Raw genomic sequence first — 26,126 nt, 5'->3', positions numbered from 1 at the left:
ATTTGAGTCCTTTGCAGTTTGGGTAGTGGAGGTTTAGATATGTTCGTGTCAAAACTCATTTCAGTGGCGAGCAACACTGGAAAGAAAATTGCATTAAGAGGCCCTTTTACTAAAGTGCGGTAAAAAGGGTCTGGCACTAGCAGCGGTGGCTGTTTTTGCCGCGCACCAGGGCCCCCTTTACCACAGCAGATAAAAAGGTAAAAAAAAAAAAGAAAATGGCCGTGTGGTCATTTCTGAGGGGAGCACTTACTGCCACCTACTGAGGTGACAGTAAGGGCTCCCCGTGCTAACCCGGTGGTAACTGAGGTAGTGTGCAGCACTGCCAGATTACTGCCAGGTAACCCCTGCGCTAGAAAATCAGGTCTGATTTTCTGTAGTGCCAGAATGGTGCACACTGAGGGTGGAACTGTCTCGCTGGGGATGGAACTGCGTGCTGGGGGTTGGGCATAGCAATCTGATAGCTTTCATAAATAGGAAACTATTCTCTGTATTCACTTATGCTACATCTTCCTGACATCTTTAAAATTTGCATTCTTTAGATTCTTGACAGTGTTTCAATAGTGCATTTGCCTACAAAAATGTGTTTTTGAAGACCTCATCGAAGAGACAGCTTTCACTGATTACATGGCAAAAAAACCCAAAAATGTACAAAGGCATTCCTTTGTGACCCTCATGTACAGCTCTGTAACGTTAACAGCAACCCCCAAGCACACCCAAATCTGCTGCAGGTTTCTCTTGTAACATGTTCTGAAAGCTTGTCTGTGAACTCATTTGGAAAGCTAAGCTCTCTCTTTCTCAACATACCAGTTTGCATGCCATTCGTTTTCTTGTTTCCTGGTCTTGTGCCAAATGTACTTTCCCAAAAGTTCCTCTGGGAATAAAATCTGAGCCAATATTCCTGTAAGTCAGCTTCCACGGAAATAAGAGTACGTCAGTGTCTATTTGATAGCGCCCGTGTTTCACAGCAATCACCTACAGAAGACAGACATTGGTAAACATTAAAGCAATCCGGAAACTGATAACACGAGAGCAATAAGGCACATATTTTACTAGGATCCTTGAGTATTCACTTCAACGGTAATAAGTGCAAACAAGGCTAAAAACAGGCAAATAGTACATGTTGCTGAAATCAGGCCAGCAGGCAGCTTTCACTAGGGTCTGTCAGATGTGCTTAGGGTTAAAATATGTCTGGTTTTACTTGAGCATGTCCTCTTTTTGAGGAAACTGTGGGACATTCGGGCAGGTTTTGCCAGCCTGCCCGTTTGTCTGGGTTTGTGGACGGGCCTCAGAGTGTTCTGTCCTCCCCTCCCCTCCCCTCCTGTACCTTATTGTTGTGCCCTGGTGGTCTAGTGGCCTCTTTGGGGCAGGAAAGAGACCCCTCTTTAATGTCCGGCGCAGCTGCAGACCTCTCACTCCTGGCACCGCTTCAAAATAGCTGCCAAGTGTTCAAACGGTGGCCTCGCAAGACTTCCGCAGAAGTCTTGCAAGGTCACTGCTAAAACTCTCAGCAGCCGTTTTGATGCAGCAACCGGGCAGGAAAGAGGGGACTCTTTCCTGCCCCAAAGAGGCCACTAGACCACCAGGGCACAACGATAAGGTACAGGAGGGGAGGCGATGTGAATAGAGTCATGTGGGTGAAGGGAGGGAGCTGTTAAAAAAAAAAAAAAAAAAAAAAAAAAAAAGATGGGTGGAAAATTCAGTAACGAGTATGAACTTGGAAGACCAGCGATGCAGCATAGGAATCATTACCAGCAGTTTTGCATGTGATATATCAAGATACATGCATATTCCCTGCTGTTGCTAAAAAAGATGAGTTAGTGACCACTGAAGTTGATGCTCCCGGTGTATCTAATTTACTTATTTCTGGTGCAATACTGCAAAGCCTACCTGATCTCAGGCTTCACTAGCGACACTGCTATAGGAATACAAGGGGTGGAAAAAGGCAGGCCAAATTCCTGGCTTCAGGTTGGGGTGGCCAGCTTAACAGAACTAATAGTGCTCTGTATTGCATGTTCCCCTGTCTGCAACAGGGCCTCTGAGTGAAAGCAGGACGTGTGCGGCTGCCTCTGCCATTCGTAATTGCTGGCCATTCTTTAAAACTTTTTACCTCATGGTCCACCGGCAACAATGAAGTCGAGCAGGCATGGAACGGCGCTTCAGACTACCTTCGCGTCTGTTTCAGCTGTGCCTCTGGTCCCGCCCTTCCGCAAACAGGAAATGAGGGCGGCACAAGAGGCACAGCTGAAACAGACGCGAAAGCGAAGGCAGTGTGAAGCGCCATGCCGTGCCTGCTCGACTTTGACTGTTGCTGGCGGACCAGGAGGGGTAAAAAGTTTTCAAGAACAGCCGGCACTCACGAAGCGGAGGGGCAGCCGCACACGTCCTGCTAGCACTCGGAGGCCACAGAAAGGGAGGGAGGCTCGGGGTGGTGGAACTCGGAGGAGAAGGAGGGGCATGGAACTTGGGGCGGTGGAACTCAGAGGACAGGGGGGCTGTGGAACTCGGACGCGAGTGGAAGGAAGGAGGGAGGGAGGGGTCATCAAACTGGGAGGGGCGATTCTGTACTCACCTCTGGTGGATGGCGCTGGGTTCCCTTCCCTCTCACTTCCCATTGGTCCGCCCTGTGATGTCATCCCCAGGGCGGACCAATGGGAACTGTGTTACGAACCCAGGCATCCAGACGGACGTGCAAATTATTATATAGGATATAATTATTATTTTATTACAGCAAAGGGCTCATTTTAGAAAAAATATATCCAACAAGTGGCACAAAGCAGCAGATGGACTGGTTTTTTTTTTCTTTGCCAAAACATTCTAACCCTATTTTCTTAACCCATTTTCAAGACAGTTTTCTATGCAGTTCATATGCAGTGCATCCAAATCACAAGCAGGAGTGCTGGGTGCAGGATTTGGGCATTCCCAAAACTTGGGACGTTTTTCTGCCATAATAGAACAAAGCAAAAACGTCCAGGGTTAAAAGTTAAACATTTTGGTCTAGACCTGTTTCAATGAAAACTAAGTCACAAAAAGGAGCCTTAAATGACCACTGGATGGATTAAAGGCATGAGCCCCCCCCCCCCCCCCCCTTACTCCTCCAGTGTTCACTGACCCCCTTCCATCCCCCAAAGATGTGAAAGAGGTTGGTAGGTACTGTTTCTATAACAGCTTAAGATGTTATGGTCAGTCCTATTAGAGCAGCAAGCAGGTCCCTGGAGTAGCCTAGTGACCGGTGCAGTGCAATGTAGAGAAGGGGACCCAGGCTCATATCCCATTCTAACTGATACACTTGTGGTGGAAAGTGTGAGCTGTTCAAAACCCACCAGAAACCTACTGTACCTACATATAGGTGACACCTGTAGGCATAAGGGCTATTGTAGTGCTGTACAATATGTTTTTAGTAGGCTTTGGGGGGCTCCCCATACAAGGTTAGGGGGTAACTGTGAGATGTGTACCTGGGACCTTTTATGTGAAGTCCACTGCAGTGCCCCCTAGGGTGCCCCACAGATATGCTGGGATGTGTGTGTGTGGCCAGTCTACTAAGAATGCTGGTCCCCGCACATCCCAGTGGCTTGTTTTTGTGCATTTTCCCCTTGAACCTTTTTCAAATATGGTCCAAAAAGACACACACACTGAGCACAAAACCATCTAGCAAATGGCCATTTTCACAATGAAAAAAGTTAGACTTTTTTTCTGGTTGAAAATGGCCATATTTGCTATTGGATTTTTGAACGTTTTCCGCAAAACGTCCAAAATCAGTTTTAGACATATCAAAATTGTCCCTCCACATATACTTGTTTTCATTTCTTATTGTTTTTACAATGAGGTCACAATGTTTTTAATGTGTTATATATATTATTATTCCTTATTTACTGTGATTTGTATGCTTTGTTCATGTGTAAGTATTACTTTATTAGAGTTATGTTGGTTACCGATATTTACATTGATGACAGTTTATATACTTAGTTTTATTTCTTTCTGTTCCTATGTTTTCAATGCAAATTCATATTTGGTTTAAAAGTTTTTTTTTATATTTACTTAAATATAGATATTTTTGTATTTTCTTGCTGTATTTATTATACTTGTGCATTTTGATTTCCTTATCTAGATTGCTTTGGACTGCTGATGCAGGCAAGAGTGCTGAAACACGGCCCGTGTCAAGTTCCGTATAAGAACTGTGGTTGGGCACTATTTTAAATAAAGGACCTTTAGCTAAAAAAAGAACCTTGGTTCCTCCACTATTTTAGTGATTGAAATGTTCATTTTGGGCATGTGCATATAGTCCAGTGGTGTCCTGGTAGATGTTTAACAATGGGTTCTAAAAAAAAAAAAAAAGGTGTTATATATGTACATGACTTTATTATACATTTTATTGGTACAAAAGTACAGTGTAGCAACCAATTTATAAATAATATTAAAAAATACAATTTTTTTTACTGTAAACTCCATATGGCCATGCAACCTCTCGAAACTCACCCCTGTGTGAGCAAATCTGCTCAAACTAGTTTGGTATTCTGAAATAAAATTGTATTAGAGTTGAAAAAGCACAAACCTTAGTTCTCCTGAACTCTGGAAGTTAATTATTTTAATAAAGGTCTCAGACAGAGCACAGTAAGGCACAAGTGCAGGACCAGCAGAAGCTCAACCCTTCCCAGTCGTCGGACATAACAGAGTTATGACGTGGATTTAGCGCTGTATACACCCAGAAGTGCTTTAGAAATAGTAAGTTGTAGTAGTAATAATTGTTGCCAGGATTCTCTAGAGCAGTGATTCTCAAACCTTTTTTCAGTCAGGACGTACCTGATGGATAATACTGCATATGTGACACACTACATACATGACCATCATGGCCCTTTGGTCCAATACAGTATGGCAGTTCTTATGAATTAAATATCAACATGCTCTGCATCCACAAATACCCTATCTCCCCCCAAACAATAGGTGCAGATCATAACTAGCACATTTTGGGCCATTTACTAAAGTGCGTTAGTGCTTTTAGTGCACCTACACCTACCGCGTGCTAACCATGCAGTCCCCATGTAGGGATACTGTAGGCATGTACATGGTTAATGTTCAATAAAAACGTTAACGTGCCTATAATGCTGATTAGTAAACAGGGCCACTTATCTATTAAAAAAATAAATTCTGATTCTTATGTCATCTGAGTAACAGTAATATAAATCTCTCCACTACCAGGCACACTGTGAAATAATACAAAACCTGGAAAAATAACACAACATGGATGCAGCAAACTGATTTAGCACTAATTCCTGTGACTCTTAACAACATAAACCCTACTTAAGAATAGGTACAGCTACAAATATTACACTCTAAAATACCAATACAACTACTACTACTACTAGTAAAACAGAATAGGTGGACTGCTACAAAGTTCTACACAGAAGCTACATGCAAACAGAATACCACACCTCGGTCACACACAAAGCAAAACCCTCACCAAATACAGAACAAGGGGATACAAATTATAAATATGAAGGCAAAAATTGAACTGGGAACCCCAAGAAGTCATACTAGGCAGGTAGGTACCACAACATGGGAGAAACTAAAACAGAAATGCATTTCCTCCTGTACTAAACAAAATACAAACACATCAGTGGTGCACATTTCCCAGTTAATAAATTCAAAATAAAACATTTTTCTACCTTTGTTTTATTTTTCCAAGCATGCTGGTCCCAGTTTCTCTCTTCTGCTGTCTTTCTAGTGTGTGCTGTTCATGGTCCTATCTCCTCACTACATTCATCTGTTGACACATTTCCGCTCTCTCTATTCTATCTGCCCACTCAAATTTTATCCTCTCACTCTTCAGTCCTCCACCTATATTTCACTTACTTATCAACGTTCCATCGCCTCCTCTCACTCCCTAGCTCTTTCTCACTCCTTCCCTGGCCTCTTTTATCCAACTCCCCATTACTCCTCTTGTACTCGCTATGCTCTTTTTATTCATCTCCTTGACAACACCCATGATCTCTCACACAAGATTCTTCTATGCCCAGTATCTCCTTTCCCCTCTCCCTTCTTACACCACTGTAGCCCAGTCTCTCCTTTCTTTTTCTCCACCCGCACATACGGCTCTACATCTCTCTCTCTCTTTCCTCTTCCCCTATGGTCCAGCAGTACCCTGCCCCCTCTCTCTCCCATTTTCCCCTTATGGTCCAACAGAACCATGTCCCTTCTTTCTCCTCTTTCCAGCAGCTTCTTGTCCCCCTTCTTTTTTCCTCCCCACTCCCCCTAAATAAACTGCAGCTTCAATGTTCAAGGCAGTGGCCCCAAGGGGAGAGAGTGGCTGCAGGAAACCCACCCCTTCAGCAAGAGAGGCTGCTACAGAAACTTTGATACAGTCTTCCTTCCATGTAGGCAGTAAACCCCACACTAGAAGAGAAAGCTTGCTAAATGTGGTTTACAGCCTACACAATTGAGAAAGGAGCACTTGTTTGGCTTTCTATAGTCACATCTCCTGTGGGCCCAGCATATCTCTTCCTCTCTTTCCTGCATCCCCAGCATATCTTTTTTTAATTATTCCTCCCCAACCCCCCCTGCCATAGTCTAGCATCTCCCGCTCTCTTCCTGGGTCTCTCACCTGCAGCAGGCCTTCGAGTACCTGCATGCGCTGAAGGCCAGCTTCATCTCACTTCTTCTTATAGGAACTTTGTATCAAAGGGGTGGGACTCAATGGAGGACTGAAGTGAACCCGACACATCACGTTTCCTGCTTGGGCCCAAGACGGAGGTAGAGTGGTGGTGACAGTGGCAGCAAGGGGAAAAAAAGGAGAGATACTGGACATGGTGGGGGGGGGGGGGGCAGGAAGGACAGATGCTGGACACAAAGTGGGGCATACATAGTTGGAGGTTTCCCTAGGGGGTTAGATACTCTTGTGCTAGCCCTGAAGCTCACGTGTAGAAGACTCATCCTTTAGCTCCAGACTGACTGGTCTGGAGCCACCACTGAAAGCTCTGGAGAAAGAGGATCACTTTGAGTGACAACCGATGAATGGTACGGAATGCCACAGTCCTATATCTGCTCAATCACAGGATGCTGCCGCTGCCATATCTGACCAAGTTTAAGATGGGATGTGGAAGGACAAAACAGGGAAAACGGCGCTAGAATCACAAGATAACAAAAAGGACCTCCTCAGCTGTCTATTCAAATACCATGGAACATACTTCAACTGTCACTCACTTCATCATTGGAGATGCGAGTTGGGTAGGAGACCTCACCTGGAGGCCAAAGGGAAGGATTCTGTGAATCAAGGATAAGAGAACAATATTCTGGAATACTCCATATAAAATGGACCACAATATACCTATTCAGTAGATAAATGGACTTCAGTTTCCAGTGCTGTTAATCCAGCACCACTGAAGACTTCATCATGCAGAATAAAAAAGTAAAATCTGGAAAAGATTCAGTGTACCTTGCTTAATATAATCCCGGATTCTTGCTGTAGGTATTTGTGCAAACTCTTTCCTGTGTTTGAGACCTGATTTGCAAAATTGAGTAAATCCTGGCAAGTCCCATATCTGACAGCTGACAGCAGCAAGGTCTCTTGGTCACCAAGCAAAAGGGACTCTGAACACTCCTCACTGATCATGCTGACATCATCAGTAACAGGCTTGCCATCAACGTATAGCTTCTCCATTATCTCCACCATGTCAGCCATGTTGAAATGTGCCAACATCAACTCAATCTCATCCTTGTTATCACTTGTGGTGCTCATATACTCCATTACGATCTATGTAGCTAAACTAGAAGTAGGAAAACAAACAAAACAAGATTGTGTCAGTTATAATTCCACTTAAAATACAGCTCACATCAAAATATTTGAAAGAAAAATGGTGCAACTATAAAAAAAAATCTACTTGAAACTAGATTAACTTGAATTGACTACTGTACATGCATACCTGCAGAAAGATGAATTGACTTTTCCATATAAAAAAGCAAAAGGAAGGATTAATATAAAATTAGAGAGCATTTTTTTCCAACAGGAGCAGCAAGAGACAGACCAGAGCAGAACTGTCTTCTTGTGGCAGCAAATGGCTCAATTGTGAGCACCTGCCCTCCCATCCTATTTTGCATGTAATTTGATTATATTAAATGTTGCCTTGAATTGGGTGGTTTGAAAGTCATATACATCATTGCGGATGCAGGGATGGTGAACCTGAACCAGTAGAGAACAGCAGGAAACAGGGAGGGGGAGGGCCAGAAGGAGGGCAAGAACATTGCTAGGCAGCTGGTGCTTGAGAAACACAAGTGCTGATAAAGAGTAAACAGCTTCCAGTCTAAAGGTGGTTTGTCACAGGAACCCTGCAGGGAAGTGGGGGGGGGGGGGGGGGGGGGGAGGAAGGGCTCCAGTTGAAAGCAAGGATGAGCACACTGGTAGAGGGGGGTAGCCAGTTACAGCCTGAGCTCTGGAAAGGGGACAGAGGCAAAAGTGTGGGGGGGGGGGGGGGGGGGGGGGGGGAGAAGGCATGAAATCTGATGGGTTTCATTTTGGAACTTGGCTTGGGTTTCATATAGCCACAAATAAAGCTGCGGTCTTATTTAACCCACAATGTTTGCTAAACATATTAGCAAGAGAGAAAGATGAGGAAGCATATAATTATGCCAAATTCATTCAGTTAGAGATATACTTGATGCTAAGGCTGGGTTTACTAAGCCAGTAGCGCAGCTGGCTGTGTGCTAGTGCTGACACAGACCATTCACTGTGAATGGGCTGTGTCGGCAATGAAGGGGTTAGTAAACAGACCCCCCCCTCCCAAGGCTCTGCGTGTTCTTGTGTATGCTGTATTTATATCTCATTTAGATTATTGCAATGCCTTATTTAGTATAGTTTATTAATTTATATTCTGCCTATTAACCTAAGGGTCTATGTAGGAAAGAATTTAGACGTCTACAACTTATGCAAAATATTGCCATCAAATTGATCAACGGCAGTACAACATTTGATCATGTAACCCCATTCCTGAAAGCACAGCACTAGCTACCCATTGAATTACATATAATGTATAAAACCTTGACATTAGTACATAAAATCCAGCACACTGGTCGGCCACTCCTTCTATCTCATTACCTAACTCCATATCCCAGCTCACTTCCTCTTTGTTCCTCAACCTTATGGTAGATCCATCATTTTGCCACATAAGAGCGTCGGGGTCCAATATTCAGCCCTTGGCAATCAGTGTTTTGCTGACCGCCACCGGTGTTAAACAGGGAATTTCAATGCCAGGCCATGTCCGAACACCAGCGTTGAATTTCCGGGTTTCCAGAGTCAGCTGACGCACAGCTGAATAAGTGCAATAACCAGCACTTAACTGGCTAGGGATTACCAAAGAAAGATAGGATTGATTTTTATGTGGTCCTATTTATGTGGTTAGCCTAGCCCCGTGATTCCCAAACTTTTTCGGTTCAAGGCACCCTTATTTTTTGTTGACCCCCCCCCCCCCCCCAGCCACACTGGTCTCCACCCCCCATCCCCAGATCATGTCCAATATTTCTCCCCCATGCACCATCTCTTCCTTCCTTCCACCCCTATGCCCAACATTTCTCCCTCTCTGGCCCCTCTTTCCTCTTCATGCAGCATCTCCCCCTCCCCTCATATACAAGATTTCACCCTTTTGCTGTATCTCTCCCTTCCTCCCCCTCCAACCCATGTCCAACACTTATGCCTCTCATTCCTCCTGCAGCATCTCTCCTTCCCTCCCCCACAATTCTCTCTCTGCTTGATTGGGTCCCAGCAGCGAGAGTGATTCCCACACGTTGACTGTCGCTAACCCAGAAGCCTCCCCCTTTGCTGTGTCCTGCCCCCAGATTAGCAGCAGGCAGCATGTGGGAATCGCTGCCTCGAGCCCACTGAAGCAGGAGCGGTGCTGTTAAGGGTGCAGTTGCCATACTTTTCTCAGCAGAAGCAGCGAGCAGGATTCACTACTCTTGCAGGGCCCAGGATTCATTGCGGCTTGTGCATGCCCTTATCCCATCTCCCTCCACGGCACCCCAGTGAGTTCGCCATGGTGCACAGTTTGGGAAATGCTTGCCTGACTGGTTAAATGAGTATAAGCACTTAACCGGCCAAGTGCCAACTCTGCCCCGTAACACCCCCCAAAGTAGCCAGTTTTCATTTCAGCAGTAACCAATTAAGTGCCACTGAAAATTAGCAGTTAGCCCTGGGTGATTTAACCAGCCAAGAACATTTCTGGCCAGTTAAATTGCTTTGAATATCGACTCCTCAGTATTTACTACCACTGGAACTACGCTTTCCAATGGCTTTCTATTGTTTCTGAGTGTGGAAATCTCACATGGGAGATTTAAAATTTCTAAAATCTATCTTAAAAAGTTGACCCAAAAAGTTCTTTCCCTCTCTCACTGGCTATCGTTTGGGGAGGGGGGAGCATATAGGGGCTGGGGGCTGATATGTCAGGGCCTGTGGATACAGCAGTGGAGTGTTCTCTCTCTCTCTTTTCTTATAGGTAGTCAACAGAAATAGGATAAAATAAAACATAGAAAAGAAAATAAGATGATACCTTTTTTATTGGACTAAATACATTTTTTGATTAGCTTTCGAAGGTAGCCCTTGTTCGTCAGATCAGAAATAAACTTATATAAATTAAATTGTAGTTCATTGATATTTCTACTTTCCTACTATATCTATTATAATTATTTTACTGTGAACTGCTTTGATAATCTATGAGGCGTGGATGAAACTTACAAGAAAGGGAGAGATTTTGAGCTATGAAGGAAGAGAAGGGGAAAGAAGGGATTTGGGAATACCAATGTTAATTGTGTGTAAAATGATTGTGACTGCATTCAGTATGTGATCAAACAGAAAACTCTTACCATGAACTCATTTGAAACAGAATGTGACTCAGTAATATAGCAAACAAGTTTCTACACAAAATCAAACTGATCTGTTTTCTTCAGAATTCCTAATCCTCATGACACAAACACAAGGAAATAATTAAGATGTGCCAACAGAGACAGACTGATCCAGCTTTTAGCATGCTTGGAATTAAAAAAAAAAAAAAGCACAATCAGTTCACATGCAAATAAATGACAAATACAGAATGATGGAAAAACAGGAAGGTTTTGTTAGGTAAGGGTGGACTACAGGTGCAAAACCAATTATGAGGCCAAAGATTTGTAAAAAACTAAACAGCTCATTTTGCAAAGGACAAATACTGCACTTGCTTTGTGAACATACAGGTCTGCAAAAGATTTATCAATGAAAAAACAAGGCTGTGGAGTCAGTACACCAAACCTTCAATACTGAATGATATTAGGCTTTAAATTATTTGTTCTGGATCTAAAGTACTGGTAAATATAAACTTTAGATCTAGGACAAAGCTATGTATATATAAGTATAAAATTATACATTTACCATATATTACAATGTTGTTGTTTTTTTTATTATTTTATTTTGAAATTGGAGGAGTGAAACTCCATAGCCTTGGACTCCCCCTCCCTCCAATATCCTGAAGACTAGTTAGAAGCCATTCAGCAGTATTGCCAGGGCTCCGGGTTTCCTGCCTGATTGGGCTCCTTTCCGCCACCCGCTGCGGCTTTTTTACACCGCGTGTGGGTTGCGGGATTTTGGGCGGCTTTTTTTGCCCTGCCGCGGTTTTTTCGCCGGCTGCAGTTTCTTCGCACGGCCGCAGGTTGCCTCATTTTCCCGCTGCCGCGGCCAATAGAAGCCCCACGGAGGTAGGCTTAATGATGCCATTTGTATGCAAATGGACTCATTAATATTTATTAAGTGGTTCTGAGGATTCCTGACCACAAGGACATACCAACAGCTAACTCGATTAGATCAGCCCCATGGACACCTGAACATGGAGTTCCCCAAGGATCCCCCCTCTCATCAACCCTCTTCAACCTAATGATGATACCCCTAGCTAAGTTATTAGCCAATCAAAACCTCAATCCATACATATATGCAATGTCACGATCTAAATCTCGTTTAAATATGATCTAAAGGAAATCACAAAGGAGATCATCCAAAGCTTCCAAATTATGCACACCTGGGCGGACGCATTTCAGCTAAAACAATGCAGAGAAAACACAATGTCTTATACTCATCTCACAACATAACACCAATAAGTTCACTACCATAACCACACCAAATGTTTCCCTCCCCGTCTCAAACACCTTGAAAATACTTGGAGTTACCATTGATCAAAATCTAACACTCGATTATCACGTGAAGAATACAAACGAAGAAGATGTTCCATTCCATGTGGAAGCTCAAAAGAGTAAAACCCTTCTTCCCAAGATTCATTTTTCGCAAACGGGTACAATCTATGGTACTATCAGGCATATTTTCAAAGCACTTAGCCTTCCAAAGTTCCATAGGTTTCTATGGCACTTTGGAAGGCTAAGTGCTTTGAAAATATGCCTCTTAAGACACCTAGACTATTGTAACGCACTCTATGCCGGCTGCAAAGAACAGACTGTCAAACTCCAAACAGCCCAGAATACCGCAGCCAGACTCATTTTTTGGAAAACAAAATATGAAAGTGCAAAACCCCTCAGAAAAAAACTACACTGGCTCCTACTTAAAGAATGTACCACGTTCAAGATCTGCACGATTGTTCATAAAATAATCTACGGAGATGCCCTGTCCTATATGCAAGACCTTGTAGACCTCCCTCCCAGAAACGCTAAAAAAGCAGCCCGCACATTTCTCAAACTACACTTCCCCAGCTACAAAGGAGTAACATACAATCTAACACATGCAACCAGCTTCTCCTACACGAGCACGCAGCTGTGGAATGCACTACCAACTAGCTTGAAAACAATTAACTAACAAACTTTCGCAAATCTCTGAAAACATACCTCTTCAACAAAGCCTGAGAATCCATATCGTAATTATAACCCGTCACCACTCCAACCATCCCTGAAACTCCTCTTTATATAATTGTTCGAGTAACTCTTTTTGTTATCCTTGATCCTCTGCAATACCAACTGTATCTGTGTTATCCTTGATTGTTGTAACACCAAATTTATTTATTGCATTTGTACCCCACATTTTCCCACCTATGTAAATGCTACCCTGGAACGGAAATGCCATAACAGGTTTACGTAAGCCATATTGAGCCTGCAAATAGGTGGGAAAATGTGGGATACAAGTGCAATAAATAATAAAAAATTAATGATGTAATTTGTATGCAAATGACTGTGCAGTTTTTGGGCTGGTTTTGGACGTGGGAAATTTTTTCCATCTGGCAACACTGGTATTCAGCTATGTGCAGAAATCATTGCTACTAACTGTTAAGAGTTCTCACAAATATCCTTCTGCATTTAGCTTCTATAAACACCTCAAATATAAAAGCAGAAGTGAAACAAAGCGCTCTGCTACTGCCTTCCCAGCTGATTTAATTTTAGTTTCTGCTCTCTGATGTACTTCCTCTGTTCCTCTACATCACCAGTAGGTAAGAACAGGGGTAATATCCACCAGACACACTTCAGCTCGTTACTGCGCTGGACTCACGTCTTCATGGTTTTTGCATTCATCTTTTCTGAGCCCCCTTTAGCACGTCCTACTTTCCAAAAACCCCAGTTCACTGAGTTGCCTTTCAGATAGTATACATTTCTCTGCCCCAGAGAGCTGATGGAAGGTGAAATAACTTGCTGAAGCTCTCAAAATACTGCCCAGGCAAGTGGGACTTTAGCTCTGCTTTCTCTGTGTAACCCGGGTCTCACCGCCAAAATCTCTCACTAGCTTAGTTCCAACACCTCTAGACCTGGGTCATAGGGAAACAGATTATTTTCTTTCTTTTTACTCTCCACGCCACACTCCACTCACTTCACATACTCCACTCAGCACCAGTGGCGTAGCCAGACAGTCAATTTTGGATGGGCCTGTGCCCAAAGTGGGTGGGCACAATATTTTCTATGCCCTGCCCTACTGCAAAATATAAATACATTAGCTAATAAGGATCCTCAAGCTCTGTCAGCTGAAGACTTTCTCTGAAGGTGGCCAGAACTCCCTTTTACCAAACTTGGCAGGCAGCAGCAACATCCGTAAGCCACTGATGCCACCACCCTATGCGTGCTTAGCTGTCGGTGACTCAAGCATGCTGTCACCGACTGCAGAGCTTGGTAGAAGGAAGTTCTGGCCGTCTTTGGAGGAAGTCCTCAGCTGGGGAGGCTTGGGATCCCTACCAGCTATACAGCAAGGTCAGAACTGGTGTTAGACATGCTAGGGCCTCCGCCCTGATCCCCTCTCCTCCCTCCCTTCCCTCTGATTTCCCAACCTGCCATTATGTCACACCAACAGACCCTCACCAAATACAGAACAATGGATCACGTATCAGAAATAAAAATATTTAGACAAAAATTGAACTCGGAACCCCAAAAAGTTAAACTTAGCATGTACTGCAACACTGGAGAAATAAAAATAGAAATGGATTTCCTCTCCTCAACACGATACAAACACATTTGCTACGTAGATTTCCCAAAGCCAACATATTCCATTTAAAACATTCAAAATACATTGTTTTTTTCTACCTTTGTGACCTGGACATTGTATTTTTCCATCATGTTGGTTGTAGTTTCTTTTCTGCTTCCTGTCTGTCGTCTTCTAATTCTCTTTCAAGTGGCTGCTGTCCATTTGTCTTCTATCTTCACTACACCTGCTTCTGACATATGACTGTTCTTATTTTTAGCTCTTTCCTCTCTTTTTTTCTTCTTTCTGCCTTGCTGTCAACTCAAATTTCACCCGCTCACTGTTCTCCTTTTTAGTTTACAGCTACCTATCAGATTTTCATCTTTTTCTCTCACCCACTAGCTTTTCCATTTCCCCATCTCACTCCTTCCTCAGCCCTCTATTCCCTTTCATTACCATATTTCTATCCTCTGTAATCACTTTTTATTTATTTATTTCTTTGCCACCCTCTTCCTCCTGGCCTCTCCCACATGGTTCCACCATCTTCCTTCCCTCCACCCTTCTAGCCTAGCATCTGCTCCCTCTTGCCCTCTCCCCCATGTTCCAACATTTCTCCCTCTCTCTTCCCTTATTCCCACTGTCCGGCATCTCTCCATCACCCTTCTGCTCCTGAATCCAACATCTCCTCCTTTCTCCCCGCTCCACCTCCTGTGTTTCTCTCTCCCTCTCATTCACCCCCAGGTCCAATATATCTCCCTCTCTCCCACTTTCTACCATTTCTCCCTCTCTTGTGCCATGGGTCCAACACTTCTCTTCCCCCCGTCCCCCCATGCAGCATTTTCTCTCTTCCTCCCTTCCACTGCCATGTCCAACATTTCTGCCTCTCCCCCTCCCTTGTGCCCCATCCAACATCTCTCGCTTCCCCCTACAACATCTCTTCCTGCCCTCCACCATCATGTCCAATTTTTCACCATCTATCTTCCCCTCCTCACCACCCCCTGTCCAACATTTACCATCTCTCCCTTCCCACTACCCCTATGTCCAACATTTCTCCCTCTCTTGTCCCTCTCCCCTCCCCATGCAAGATTTTTTTCCTTTCTTACCCCTCTCTACCCTATGTCCCACAATTCTCTCTCTCTTGCCCCTCTCCACCTCATGCCTCCCCATGCAGCATCTATCTTTTTGAAAGGAGACCTCCTCCCCAACTCTCCCTCTCTTCAATGGGGCACCACCCTTAACAGCCCCGGTATTGGAGGAAGCAGGCTGAGCTCTGATCCTGCATCTGCCTCCCTCTCTCTCTCACTGCGCTTCCCAGATGCTGCCTACCTACCGCCGCCACGATCCTGCATCTACCTCCCTTTGTCTCAGCAGCAGCGGACCAGCGGTAGCGATTCATGCTGCCTCCTGCTTCGTTCTAACCCGGAAGCGTCTCCTCTGCCACACGCCCGTGTCCTGCCCCAGCAAAAACAGGAAGTTGTAATAATGGGGGTGGGACGCGGCAGAGGAGACGCTTCCGGGTTAGAATGAAGCAGGAGGCAGCATGAATCGCTACCGCTGGTCCGCTGCTGCTGAGACAGAGGGAGGTAGATGCAGGATCATGGCGGCGGTAGGTAGGCAGCGTCTGGGAAGCGTTGCCGTGAGAGAGAGGGAGGCTGATGCAGGATCGGAGCTCAGCCTGCTCCCTCCGCTGCCGTTCTAATGAAGGTGCTCCACTGCTGGGTGGGCCTGAACCCAAAGGCCCACCCATGGCTACGCCCCTGCTTAGCACAGTCCATTCAGCTCGAGCTTGGGAGTGGGTCAAAGTCCGGAATAGAGGATCCAGGGATTGGGAAATTAAGTGAAAGCTTTGCAGTGTTACTTTACTAGTCCAGGGAGTAAGCATCCTCACTCCTGCTTCCAATAAATCACACAACACTCCAGTAGTGTCTTTTTGATGTAAACTCAACTTTACTAAACTTTCTGCAACCAGCAGGCAAACCAATATATTGTAACTCCATATTTACAATGCAACGCCTCCTGTCCATTCAAGACTCTATATTACAATCTCAGCCCTCTTTTCCAAACTTGACCTTCTTAGCAGTTTCAGTGTTTACACATTTACGCCACCTAGTGGCGTAGCTAAGTGGGGCCACGGGGGCGCCCCTTCAAATTTCCTGTGATGCTCAGTTTCACTAAAAGGAGCATGCAGGACGTGAGGGGAAGACTGAGCAGGGCAGGCATTGCTGCGGCGCAGCGTCAGAGACCGGCACTGGACAACACTTCAGCTGGCGGGGGTTGGGGACCCTCACCAGCCAAGGTATTTGCTGTGACTGTGGGTGGGAAGTGGCAGGGTGGCGGTGGCGACGGAGCAGCAGACCAATATGTGCTCTGGCCCCCTCCCACCGCGAAGTCTGGCTACGCCTGACATCACCTTCTGTCCTTTACCCATCTCTTTGGGGCAAACAATAATTCAAGGATGCTCCTGTATTTCTATGATCACAATCCACCTCTCTCAGGCACAGACCCTTTTGGCCATCCTCCTTTCAGCAATGCACTTCTTGAGCTGCACCTTGGCCTTTAACAGGCTTCCTCTGCTCTTGGACTAGGTTCCCTTTACCCACCCAGAGCACCATACTCCTTCACTGTTATCACAGTTGGGGCAGCAACTTCTCCTTAATTCAGCCCAGGTTTATTCTGCCATACCAGGACCCACCCTCTCCTCCAAGGATCAAGGTGGGGGTACTAAGGGCAACCAAAGACCACTTCTCCTCCCCAAACAGGAGCCTTCATTACATCCAGCTCCCCTGTCAATCAAACAAACCCACTTTCTTTCTGCAGTTTATTTCAAACACCATTCCCCTTGGGCTAAGCCATCCTCCCACCCAGGGACATCCCAGCTCACCCCCCCCCCCAGTGAACGTCCAGAACTGACACTACTCAGTCCCCAGAAGCAACTGCCCGCTATTTCCACCACGGTAAAAATTACAGAGGTGGAAATTGAAGGCGAGTCACGTTAAAAAAAAAAATCACATGCAAACAAGCAGCATGGACTTTACGAAGGGGAAGCGTCAGGGCATGTGCATAGCAGTCAATCATAAGCGTTGCCATGTGGCTCTGTACACGGATTACCACCGGGCAAGAAGGCTATATTAATAATGATGCTGGGAGCAGAGGTTATTGATCAGGAATCCCGGGCCGTTACACCTTTTTAAAAGACAAACACATTTATTGGAGCAGCACAAGAATGTCCTCCGATAAGTGAGGGCTGACACACAGAAGAATGCACTTCGAAAAGATTTGAAAGCTGTGTGTGTCCCGGGAAGGAAGCTAGCACTGCCTACAGAAAGGCACTTTCTTAATCTGCACCAGATCAGCAGAAGCAGAGCTCAAGGCAGGTCAGCTGGACCGGCACAGCCCTTCTTTCTTTCATGCCCCCTTGTCAATCATTTAACTAGCCTGACAGTGCCCCGGAGCTGAAAACCAGCAGCCGTTGCCTCTTTACCGGACATCAGCAGAGGACCTGGGCAAGAGGCATTTGTGTATGGAGGGTTTTTTCATTTATTTTGTACGTATATGAAAGCCGTGTGTAGCTTTTTTCCACATACATGCACAAAGTTACCCACCCCCCAGCCCTCGAGAAATGATGGAGCTGCGATGGAGGGTGAAGTGGACAGCAGCAGAGGCAAGAGAAGCTATTGTTATGCTACAGCTGCTCCAGACCTCCCGTAAAATTTAGATCGTAAAGGGTAGGTCCTTTCAATGCATCGCTCGCGAACAGCTGTGCATTCCTTGGAATGCTCATTTGAATAGTATTCAGCTCATTGTAATACATTAGCATATATGATTCCTGTTGGCTGCTACAGCGGATGGAAAACAGCCCGCAGAGCCCCTCTGTGCATTCATTGCTGGATTCCCTGCTCGCTAAACCGGTTTTAACCGGTCAGAAATGCACATTGCTGGCTCGGTAAGTTTTGTGCATTCATTGGGCCCTCAGTAATTCGCATATAATGGGGGGTTTCACCTGGTTTCTCAACCCCACTGCTCTAATCACTAGGCTACTGCTTTGAAAATGGCCTGTTTTAACTAAGCTTTCATAATACATGTCTGCACATAGAACCTGCACTCAGAAGATCATCCAATTTTGTGTGTACCATTTTCCATGCTCAAGTTGTTGTCCAGCAGGTGAAAGGGTCTACTGAAGGGATGATCCCAGACTGTGAAGAGAGCTTTCTTCTGGTAATTTAATTTGCATGCAACTAGGATAACAAGAGACTGTTTCAAGTTAAAGCCCTTCCCCCCCCCCCTCCCCCTCCCTTTAGAAAAGCACTGTACCACTATTCTGGGAATGTCCCAGCCCACTGCAGCTGGTTTGTTTGTGAACTGCAGAAGGAAACCTCTGGCCCTTTTCTGCTGAGGGAAGAGAGGTGAATCCCAATACCACTTCCATTGGCTAGTTTTCTCTTCAAAGTAGGGAAAGGGAATTCCCCTCCCTCTACAATACACATTAAAACAAATAGGGGTGGCAGTATGAGTTAATTACATCTCTTTCACATACATCAGAAGGGCAAGTCCACTGTGAACGTGACTAATAAAAAAAGTTACCCGCACTACTTTCTTCTGTCTTTTAATCAACGTATATTTTAATTATATTTTGACAATTAAAACAAGCAACATATTAACTCCCCCTGTTTATTTTTTTAAACGATATTTAAAAAGTTCCTCCTACATAAGCATTTACTCTCCTAAACCTAAGCCGGGATGTTCTTGGGCTGAACATTTGCAGAATCACGGGGGGGATACACACATAACAAAAGACCAAACTGATAAACAAACAACAGTATTCAAAGAGGAATAAATCCAGGAAACAAAGCATGAGCGCTATGAAATTGACACAAAACTGCGAGGCACCTCCTGCTGCTTTAAATGACATTTTTGCATTAACACTGTGTACAGAAGGCCTCTCTACATTATCCTGTCCCCTGCTGTACCTTAGCCAAGCAATGTTCTTAATATTTAATGCTGGAGCAACCGAACAGAACTTTCTAAACTCCTATCAGCTATGAATATATCGAGTACCTGCTCTACCGATTTACATACCTCAACCCCTAGGACCAACTCCTGGTTTTTAACTGATTTGGTATTAGTGCTTATATACTTAATGGTCAACTCTGCTTAGTTTAAAAAAAAAAAAAAAACATACAGTGCATTGGGATGATGACTACCATTACTAGACGTAGGCGGCGCAGTACACATTAAATGCAGGTACTTTATCTGCGTGCCTAGTGAGAGCTCACAATCTTTAAAGTTGTTGTTTGTACCTGGGGTAAATGAGGATTTAAGTCATTTGTCCAGAGTCACAAGGAGCTGCAGTGGGAATGGAACCCTCAGTTCGCTAGGATTCGAGCTCATCTTAGCCTAGGCTACTTCTCCACTGCAAACAAACACTCCTCCCTGATCGCGCAGCTTTCTACGGTGGATCTCACCTCTCCTTGGCCGACTTCTCCGTGCAGGTGCTGCTAGTCTGCAGTCAGTGGCTGTGCAGCCAAGTGCAGGGCAGAACGTGCCGCCGCTGATTCCCGGTACTCCAGGACATGCCCACGACCCGACCCCGCAGGCGACAGCTCACTAGTCGCTACTGCGGCGCATCCAAAGACCTCCAGCAGCCGAGGCAAAGCGCCGACCCCCCGGGAAAGCCCCGTCTGCCGCTCTGCCCTTTTGTGATTCTCTTCTTTCCGGGAAAGGAAACTGAACTCAGCGAGCAGGAGCAGAGCAACACAGCTGACCTCTGCCGCTGGCGTGAGAAGAACAGCATGTCCCACTTGCAAAAACTTTCGCCCCGCCCCCTGGAGCTAGAGACGCAGGGAAACTAGGGGAGGGGAACCAAGCACTTTATCCAGATTGCGGGGCCAGACGTGGAGATAAAGTTGCTTGGTTACGGTGTTAATCCTCTCCGAAACGAGTCGAAAGTACATATAAGGTGCTATCTTTTAACCTTTATTTCTGTATTTTCTTTTGCCTTTTTATGTAGTGAGTCCAGTTAAAAAAGCTGCATCTTTTAGTAAAGACGAGCAGGAAACGTAGAGCTTGTCTGGTGCTTTAACCTGAATATTTAAAGGGATACAGTCAAGAAAATTGCTAAAAGCCAGCACCAGTGCAGCTTGCAGAGAGGGCAGTAATTACGGTATACAGGATGAACCAGGAAAATTAGTAGGTCAACTGAAATTATCATGTATTGGTGCAACCACGAATTTCCAGAATCCACCTTTCATTTCTGTTTATTTTTTTACATAGCAGCTAGACTAGATTATATGTGCTTGAGAAACAAACAAGCAAAAAAAAAGTGCATTAGCAGATAGTACACTAAAATGCAGCTGATGCACACAAACTAAAGACATTTCTACCCTCTCCCTAGGTTTTAGCGATGCCACTAGAAAGCTAGTCATAAATGGGAGGGCCATTGTTGAGAAATCAGGGCCCCTAAGTGCTCTGGTCCAGTCCGTCTCCTTGGGTCCTGCTCAGCATTAAGGTAAGCCCCACCCACAGAACACAACTTGCTCTGTAGAGAGCCAGCGGCTTTCGTGCGTCATCAGGGGAGAAGCTCTTTTGCATTGGCGTAGCCACAGGTGGGCCGGGGCCCACTCACCTTGGACTCAGGCCCACCTAAAATTATGACACTCTTGCTGTGGCTGGTGGGGATCCCCAAATTTGCCGGCTGAAGATTTTCTGTCTTAGGCCAGTCCCCACTCTTCCAAATGTGAGCCAGCAGCACTTGCCTTGAACTGAGGCTGAGACTGGCCCTTCTGCACATGCTCAGTTTTCGCACATACAAAAGCAATGAGCATGCAAGGCCTGCCAGCAGCAGCATCAATTTGAAGCAAGTGCTGCTGGCTGCCATTTGGAAGAGTGCTGGCTGCAAGAGGAGGAGGAGGAAATCTTCAGCTGGCAGGGTTTGGGAACCCCTGCCAGCTCAAGTATTTCATATTTGGGGTTTGTGGGCAGGGAGGGGTGGAGAGAGGAGCAAACGGGGGGGGGGGGGGGAAGGGGATGAATTCCATGCCCACCCACAATTGAGATGGCTACGCCCCTGCTTCTGAGTGTCAGCCAGACTCTGCCCCATTGACCCCTGGAGCTGTACACGCCAGCTGTGAGGGCCGCTTGGCTCTTGGCTGTACAATCCAAATAAAACCATCATGGTACAATGGTACAACCAGTCTGAATAGTTGACGGCTGAGGTTGCCGTAACAGTAGTCCATACACATGCACAAAAGCATTGCAGGCTGAGCAAAATAAAGTCGAGCAGGAAACCTATTAGTCCACTGTAAAAGCAAACCAAAATTGGAAGGGATAACCCTTGTATTGGAGTATCTTACAGCTCTGATTGCTCTTCAGGAGTTGGACATTATGGGGCTCATTTTGAAAGCATTTAGACTTACAAAGTTATGTGGAGGCATATTTTCAAAGCACTTGGATTTCCATAGCAAAATGATTTCCCAGTGACGGGAAGAAAAATGTACAGAATTAGATCTGATATAAAAGTGTCTAGGGTAAGAGCAAAGCTGTCTTTAGACCCATTTGCAAATTTGAGGAGTTGGAGAGTGGAGGAAGTGCTACTTTGAGAGAACATTCAGATTTGCTGAGTACTGCGTTACTGCGTGTGTTTGCCCTAGTCTGAACCTTATCATCCTCACATTCCCTGACTTGCTTCCTCTATGTCTCAGCTCCTTGCCCCCCCCCCCCCCCCCACAACTGCCTCTGTAACTCCTCCCTCTTCCAATACACACTGCCTCCAAGCCTACACACCTCCCTTTATACCCCCTTACATGTTTGGCTTCTGTCTGTCCTTATTTCTCTGTTTGTCCTGTGTGCTGCTGCTGCTGCTGCTGCTGTGTGTGACTGCATTGTTTGTCAGTGGTGGGAGAGTGAGTGCTGGGTGGTATTTATTACTACACTAGTAAAAAAAGGCCCGTTTCTGGCAAGGGTTCCCCCCTCCCTTCGTTGCTGTCTCCCTCTCTCTCCTCCCACGCCCTCCTTTCCTCCCCTCTGAGTTCCAGGCCGTCCTCTCTCCCCTCTCTCACTCCCCTGTAACTCACAACTTTGTCCATAAGTGTCCTGGTGTTCTGCAGGGCCCTGCAGTCATCCACTGCCTACTTGTGGTGCTCCAGTGCCAAATGGCAGACGGAGATCCAGATTCACCATTGCAGAGTTTGTTTATGATGTTGGGTGTGTGTGTGAGTGAGTGAGAGACAGAGAGACTTTGTTTTTCCATGGTATAGTTTGTGTATTAAGGGGGGTGGGGGAGTGTGTGGGTGTGAGTGAGAGAGATGCTGTTTCTCCATGGAAGAGTGTGTGTATGATGGGGAAGGGAGTGTGTGGTTGTGAGTAAGAGATGCTGATTCACCATAGTAGAGCTTGTGTATTTATTTGGGGGGGGGGGGTTGTGATGTGTGAGGGAGTGGCGTGGTGCTTGGAGGGGGGTCTGCATAGATGGGTTGAGGTTGTGAAAGTGAGGAATCGTATATGTCATGTTTGTGTTGTCTCATTTGTTGTTGTGTTTTTGTTGTTGTGCTAGAGAGTGTGTGTGTGAATGTTTGTGGGGGGGGGGTGTGGATGTTGAAATGTGAGGGAGTGGCGAGGGGGTTTTGAAGGGGGGGGGGGTCTGCGTTCCTGTGGTGATGGGTTGAAAGTGAGGGATTCCTCTGGTCATGATTTTGGTGTGTGTTATTTTTTTTTTTTTGGTGCTACACAGTATGTGTTTGTGTGTGAATGTTTAGGGGGGGGGGGTGGCGGTTGTGGAAGTGTGAGGGAGTGGCTGCGGGCTTGGAGGGGTCCAAATGAAAGAGCTGTAGATGGACGAAGAATAAAGAACAGGTTTGGTTGCTTTATTTTGAGTGTGTAGAAATGACGGCTGGGCGGGATAGTGGAAACAGAGATCAACCAAATTGGCTTCCTTGCTTACAGGGAGCTAAATAGGCTCACGGTGTGTTGCAGCGGCGGTGAGGGCTTGGAGGGGGTTCTGGGGTTTTGAGGGGGGTCAGCGTTGGTTGGGGGGCGGGGCGGGCCCTCACAGCGCCTTTCACATGCGTGTGAAGGCGCTGCACCAGAGGTAACAGCTGATCGTTTCCTTTCGGGCCTCCCTCCTTCCCTCCATGTCCCACAGGGAGGGAAGGAGGGAGGGGCGAAGTGAAACGATCAGCTGTTGCGTGCTGCAGGGCCTTGACACGGAGGTCAGTGGCGTTGTGAGGAGCCGGCTGGCGTTCCGTTGGCAGATGGAAAGGGGTGAGTGGAGGGGGGGAGCGGCGTTGATGACGATGACCGCGATTGTGGCGGGGCCATTCGTCGAGGGGTGGTTGGAGGGTAGCTGGGCTGGAATCTTGGAATGTTGTAAGTCTGTGACGTCACTGTAGGGTTCGTAGGTTGAAGCCATCTCTCTCTGGCCATGTCTCTGCCCTCGACGTCATAACGTTTGACGCAAGGGCGGGCCAAGGAGACATGGGCAGAGAGAGATGGCTTCACCACCACGAACCCTTCAGGGAGTGACGTCAGATGTCTTCAGAACGTGTCTTCAGAACGTTGAGGGTGTGTTTTATTATAGTAGATAGGTAGGTAAAGGTGTACACAGTGGTATGTCTGGGGTTAGTGGGTTGTCTGGGGTTAGTGGGTTGGTGGGTTATGAATGCACTGAATGCAGTGGTGGCCTATGCCATGGTGGAGGGAGAGTTTGTAGGGAAGGCCTCGCAGGAGATACCCACATCCAGAGTTTTCAGGCCCTGTACCCTACTCCTCACTGGCTTCCCAATTTGCCACCTATCCCCCCTTCAGTCCATTCAAAACTCTGCTGCACGTCTTATCTTCCGCCTGAACCGGTACACTCATATCACCCCTCTCCTCAAGTCACTTCACTGGCTTCCGATCAGGTACCGCATACAGTTTAAGCTTCTCCTTTTAACCTACAAATGCACGCGATCTACAGCCCCTCCCTACCTCTCTACCCTCATCTCCCCTTACATTCCTACCCGTAACCTCCGTTCTCAACACAAATCCCTCCTGTCAGTACCCTTCTCCACCACCGCCAACTCCAGGCTCCGCCCTTTCTGCCTCGCCTCACCCCATGCCTGGAATAATCTCCGTGAGCCCATACGCCAGGCCCCCTCCCTGCCCATCTTCAAAGCCTTGCTCAAAACCCACCTCTTCAATGTTGCCTTTGGCACCTAACCATCATGGTAAAATTATGTATCATACCTGATAATTTTCTTTCCATTAATCATAGCTGATCAATCCATAGACTGGTGGGTTGTGTCCATCTACCAGCAGGTGGAGATAGAGAGCAATCCTTTTGCCTCCCTATATGTGGTCATGTGCTGCCGGAAACTCCTCAGTATGTCGATATCAAAGCTCCATCCGCAGGACTCAGCACTTAGAGAATTACACCCACAAAGGGACACTCTGCCCAGCTCACCACCGCCGAAACGGGGGAGGGGAATCAACCCAGCTCATCCCCACACAAGTGGGGGAGGGGAATCCATCCAGCTCATCCCCGCGGAGCGGGGGAGGGACACCACACCCGCCGATGCGGGGGGATCTGGCTTATCCTGCAACCGCAACTGCGGGAGGAGCTGACTGACCCCAATGCCGCCGAAGCGGGAGGGGTACAAAGCTGCCCTACAGCCGCACGAAGCGGGAGGGAGCGCCGGCAGAATTTAGGTCTCAATCCAGCCCCGTAAAACGGAGGGGAGAGGAATGCAGCAGCTCACTGTAACACAAAATCGTCTCAACTCCTGAAGAATTCAATCAAAAAAACTTGAACACGAAGATCCTCCTGATCAGGAACAGAGGACTAAACTTGAACCTGAAATGCAACCAGAATAAAAAACAGAACAGATATCTGGGAGGGGCTATGGATTGATCAGCTATGTTTAATGGAAAGAAAATTATCAGGTATGATACATAATTTTACCTAAAGCAAAAAACAAAAAGGAGGTAAAAACCCTCACGAAACCGTGAGATAGAAAGAAAAAAGTGAGGAGAGTGGATGAGGATACCAAAAAATATGTATTTATTCGCATAAAAAATCAAAATAAAAAATGAACAATGGTTGTATAAAATATAAACGGACCCGACACGGCCGTGTTTCGGCCCTAAGGCCTGCTTCAGGGGTCTTTGCAACCTCAGAAGGTGTATCTCAGGGTATGTACTCCAAGGCAAATATCTGAGCGGAAAATCTCTAAGATCTGTATACTCCTCTCTTCTAGAAAAACATGTATATAAAATGTGCTGAAAAGCACAACAATCGTGTGATGCTTCTCTCCAAAGAGATGTCTACGATTGTTGTGCTTTTCAGCACATTTTATATACATGTTTTTCTAGAAGAGAGGAGTATACAGATCTTAGAGATTTTCCGCTCAGATATTTGCCTTGGAGTACATACCCTGAGATACACCTTCTGAGGTTGCAAAGACCCCTGAAGCAGGCCTTAGGGCCGAAACACGGCCGTGTCGGGTCCGTTTATATTTTATACAACCATTGTTCATTTTTTATTTTGATTTTTTATGCGAATAAATACATATTTTTTGGTATCCTCATCCACTCTCCTCACTTTTTTCTTTCTATTCTTTCTAACATAATTTTACCTTCCATATCATCATGCTGATCAATCCATAGACTGGTGGGATGTACCGAAGCAGTACTCACCCAGGGCGGGACATAGAAATCCCTGACCGCAACACTGAAGCTCCAAACCGGGCCTCCGCCCGAGCAGCCA

The 26,126-nt window shown here is 46.0% G+C and overlaps 1 protein-coding gene across 3 annotated transcripts in view; it reads right to left on the bottom strand.

Annotated features, from left to right (window-relative positions):
- Positions 1–20,236, bottom strand: part of MAP3K8 (mitogen-activated protein kinase kinase kinase 8) — a 48,613-nt gene extending 28,377 nt beyond the window's left edge. Inside the window, exons 1-3 of one of the 3 annotated variants that reach the window (XM_030199268.1) lie at positions 19,852–20,236; positions 7,427–7,757; positions 805–972 (exon numbers count right to left, since the gene is read on the bottom strand). In XM_030199268.1, coding sequence (XP_030055128.1) covers positions 805–972; positions 7,427–7,738 — 480 coding nt within the window. In that variant the 5' untranslated portion in view covers positions 7,739–7,757; positions 19,852–20,236. The other 2 variants (XM_030199270.1, XM_030199269.1) reach the window with 2 other exon arrangements.
- Positions 20,237–26,126: the final 5,890 nt, after the last annotated feature.

The sequence above is a fragment of the Microcaecilia unicolor genome, chromosome 1 (assembly GCF_901765095.1).
Source record: "Microcaecilia unicolor chromosome 1, aMicUni1.1, whole genome shotgun sequence".
In the NCBI taxonomy this organism is placed as follows: Eukaryota; Metazoa; Chordata; class Amphibia; order Gymnophiona; family Siphonopidae; genus Microcaecilia; species Microcaecilia unicolor.
This window is presented reverse-complemented; position numbering and strand designations above follow the sequence as displayed.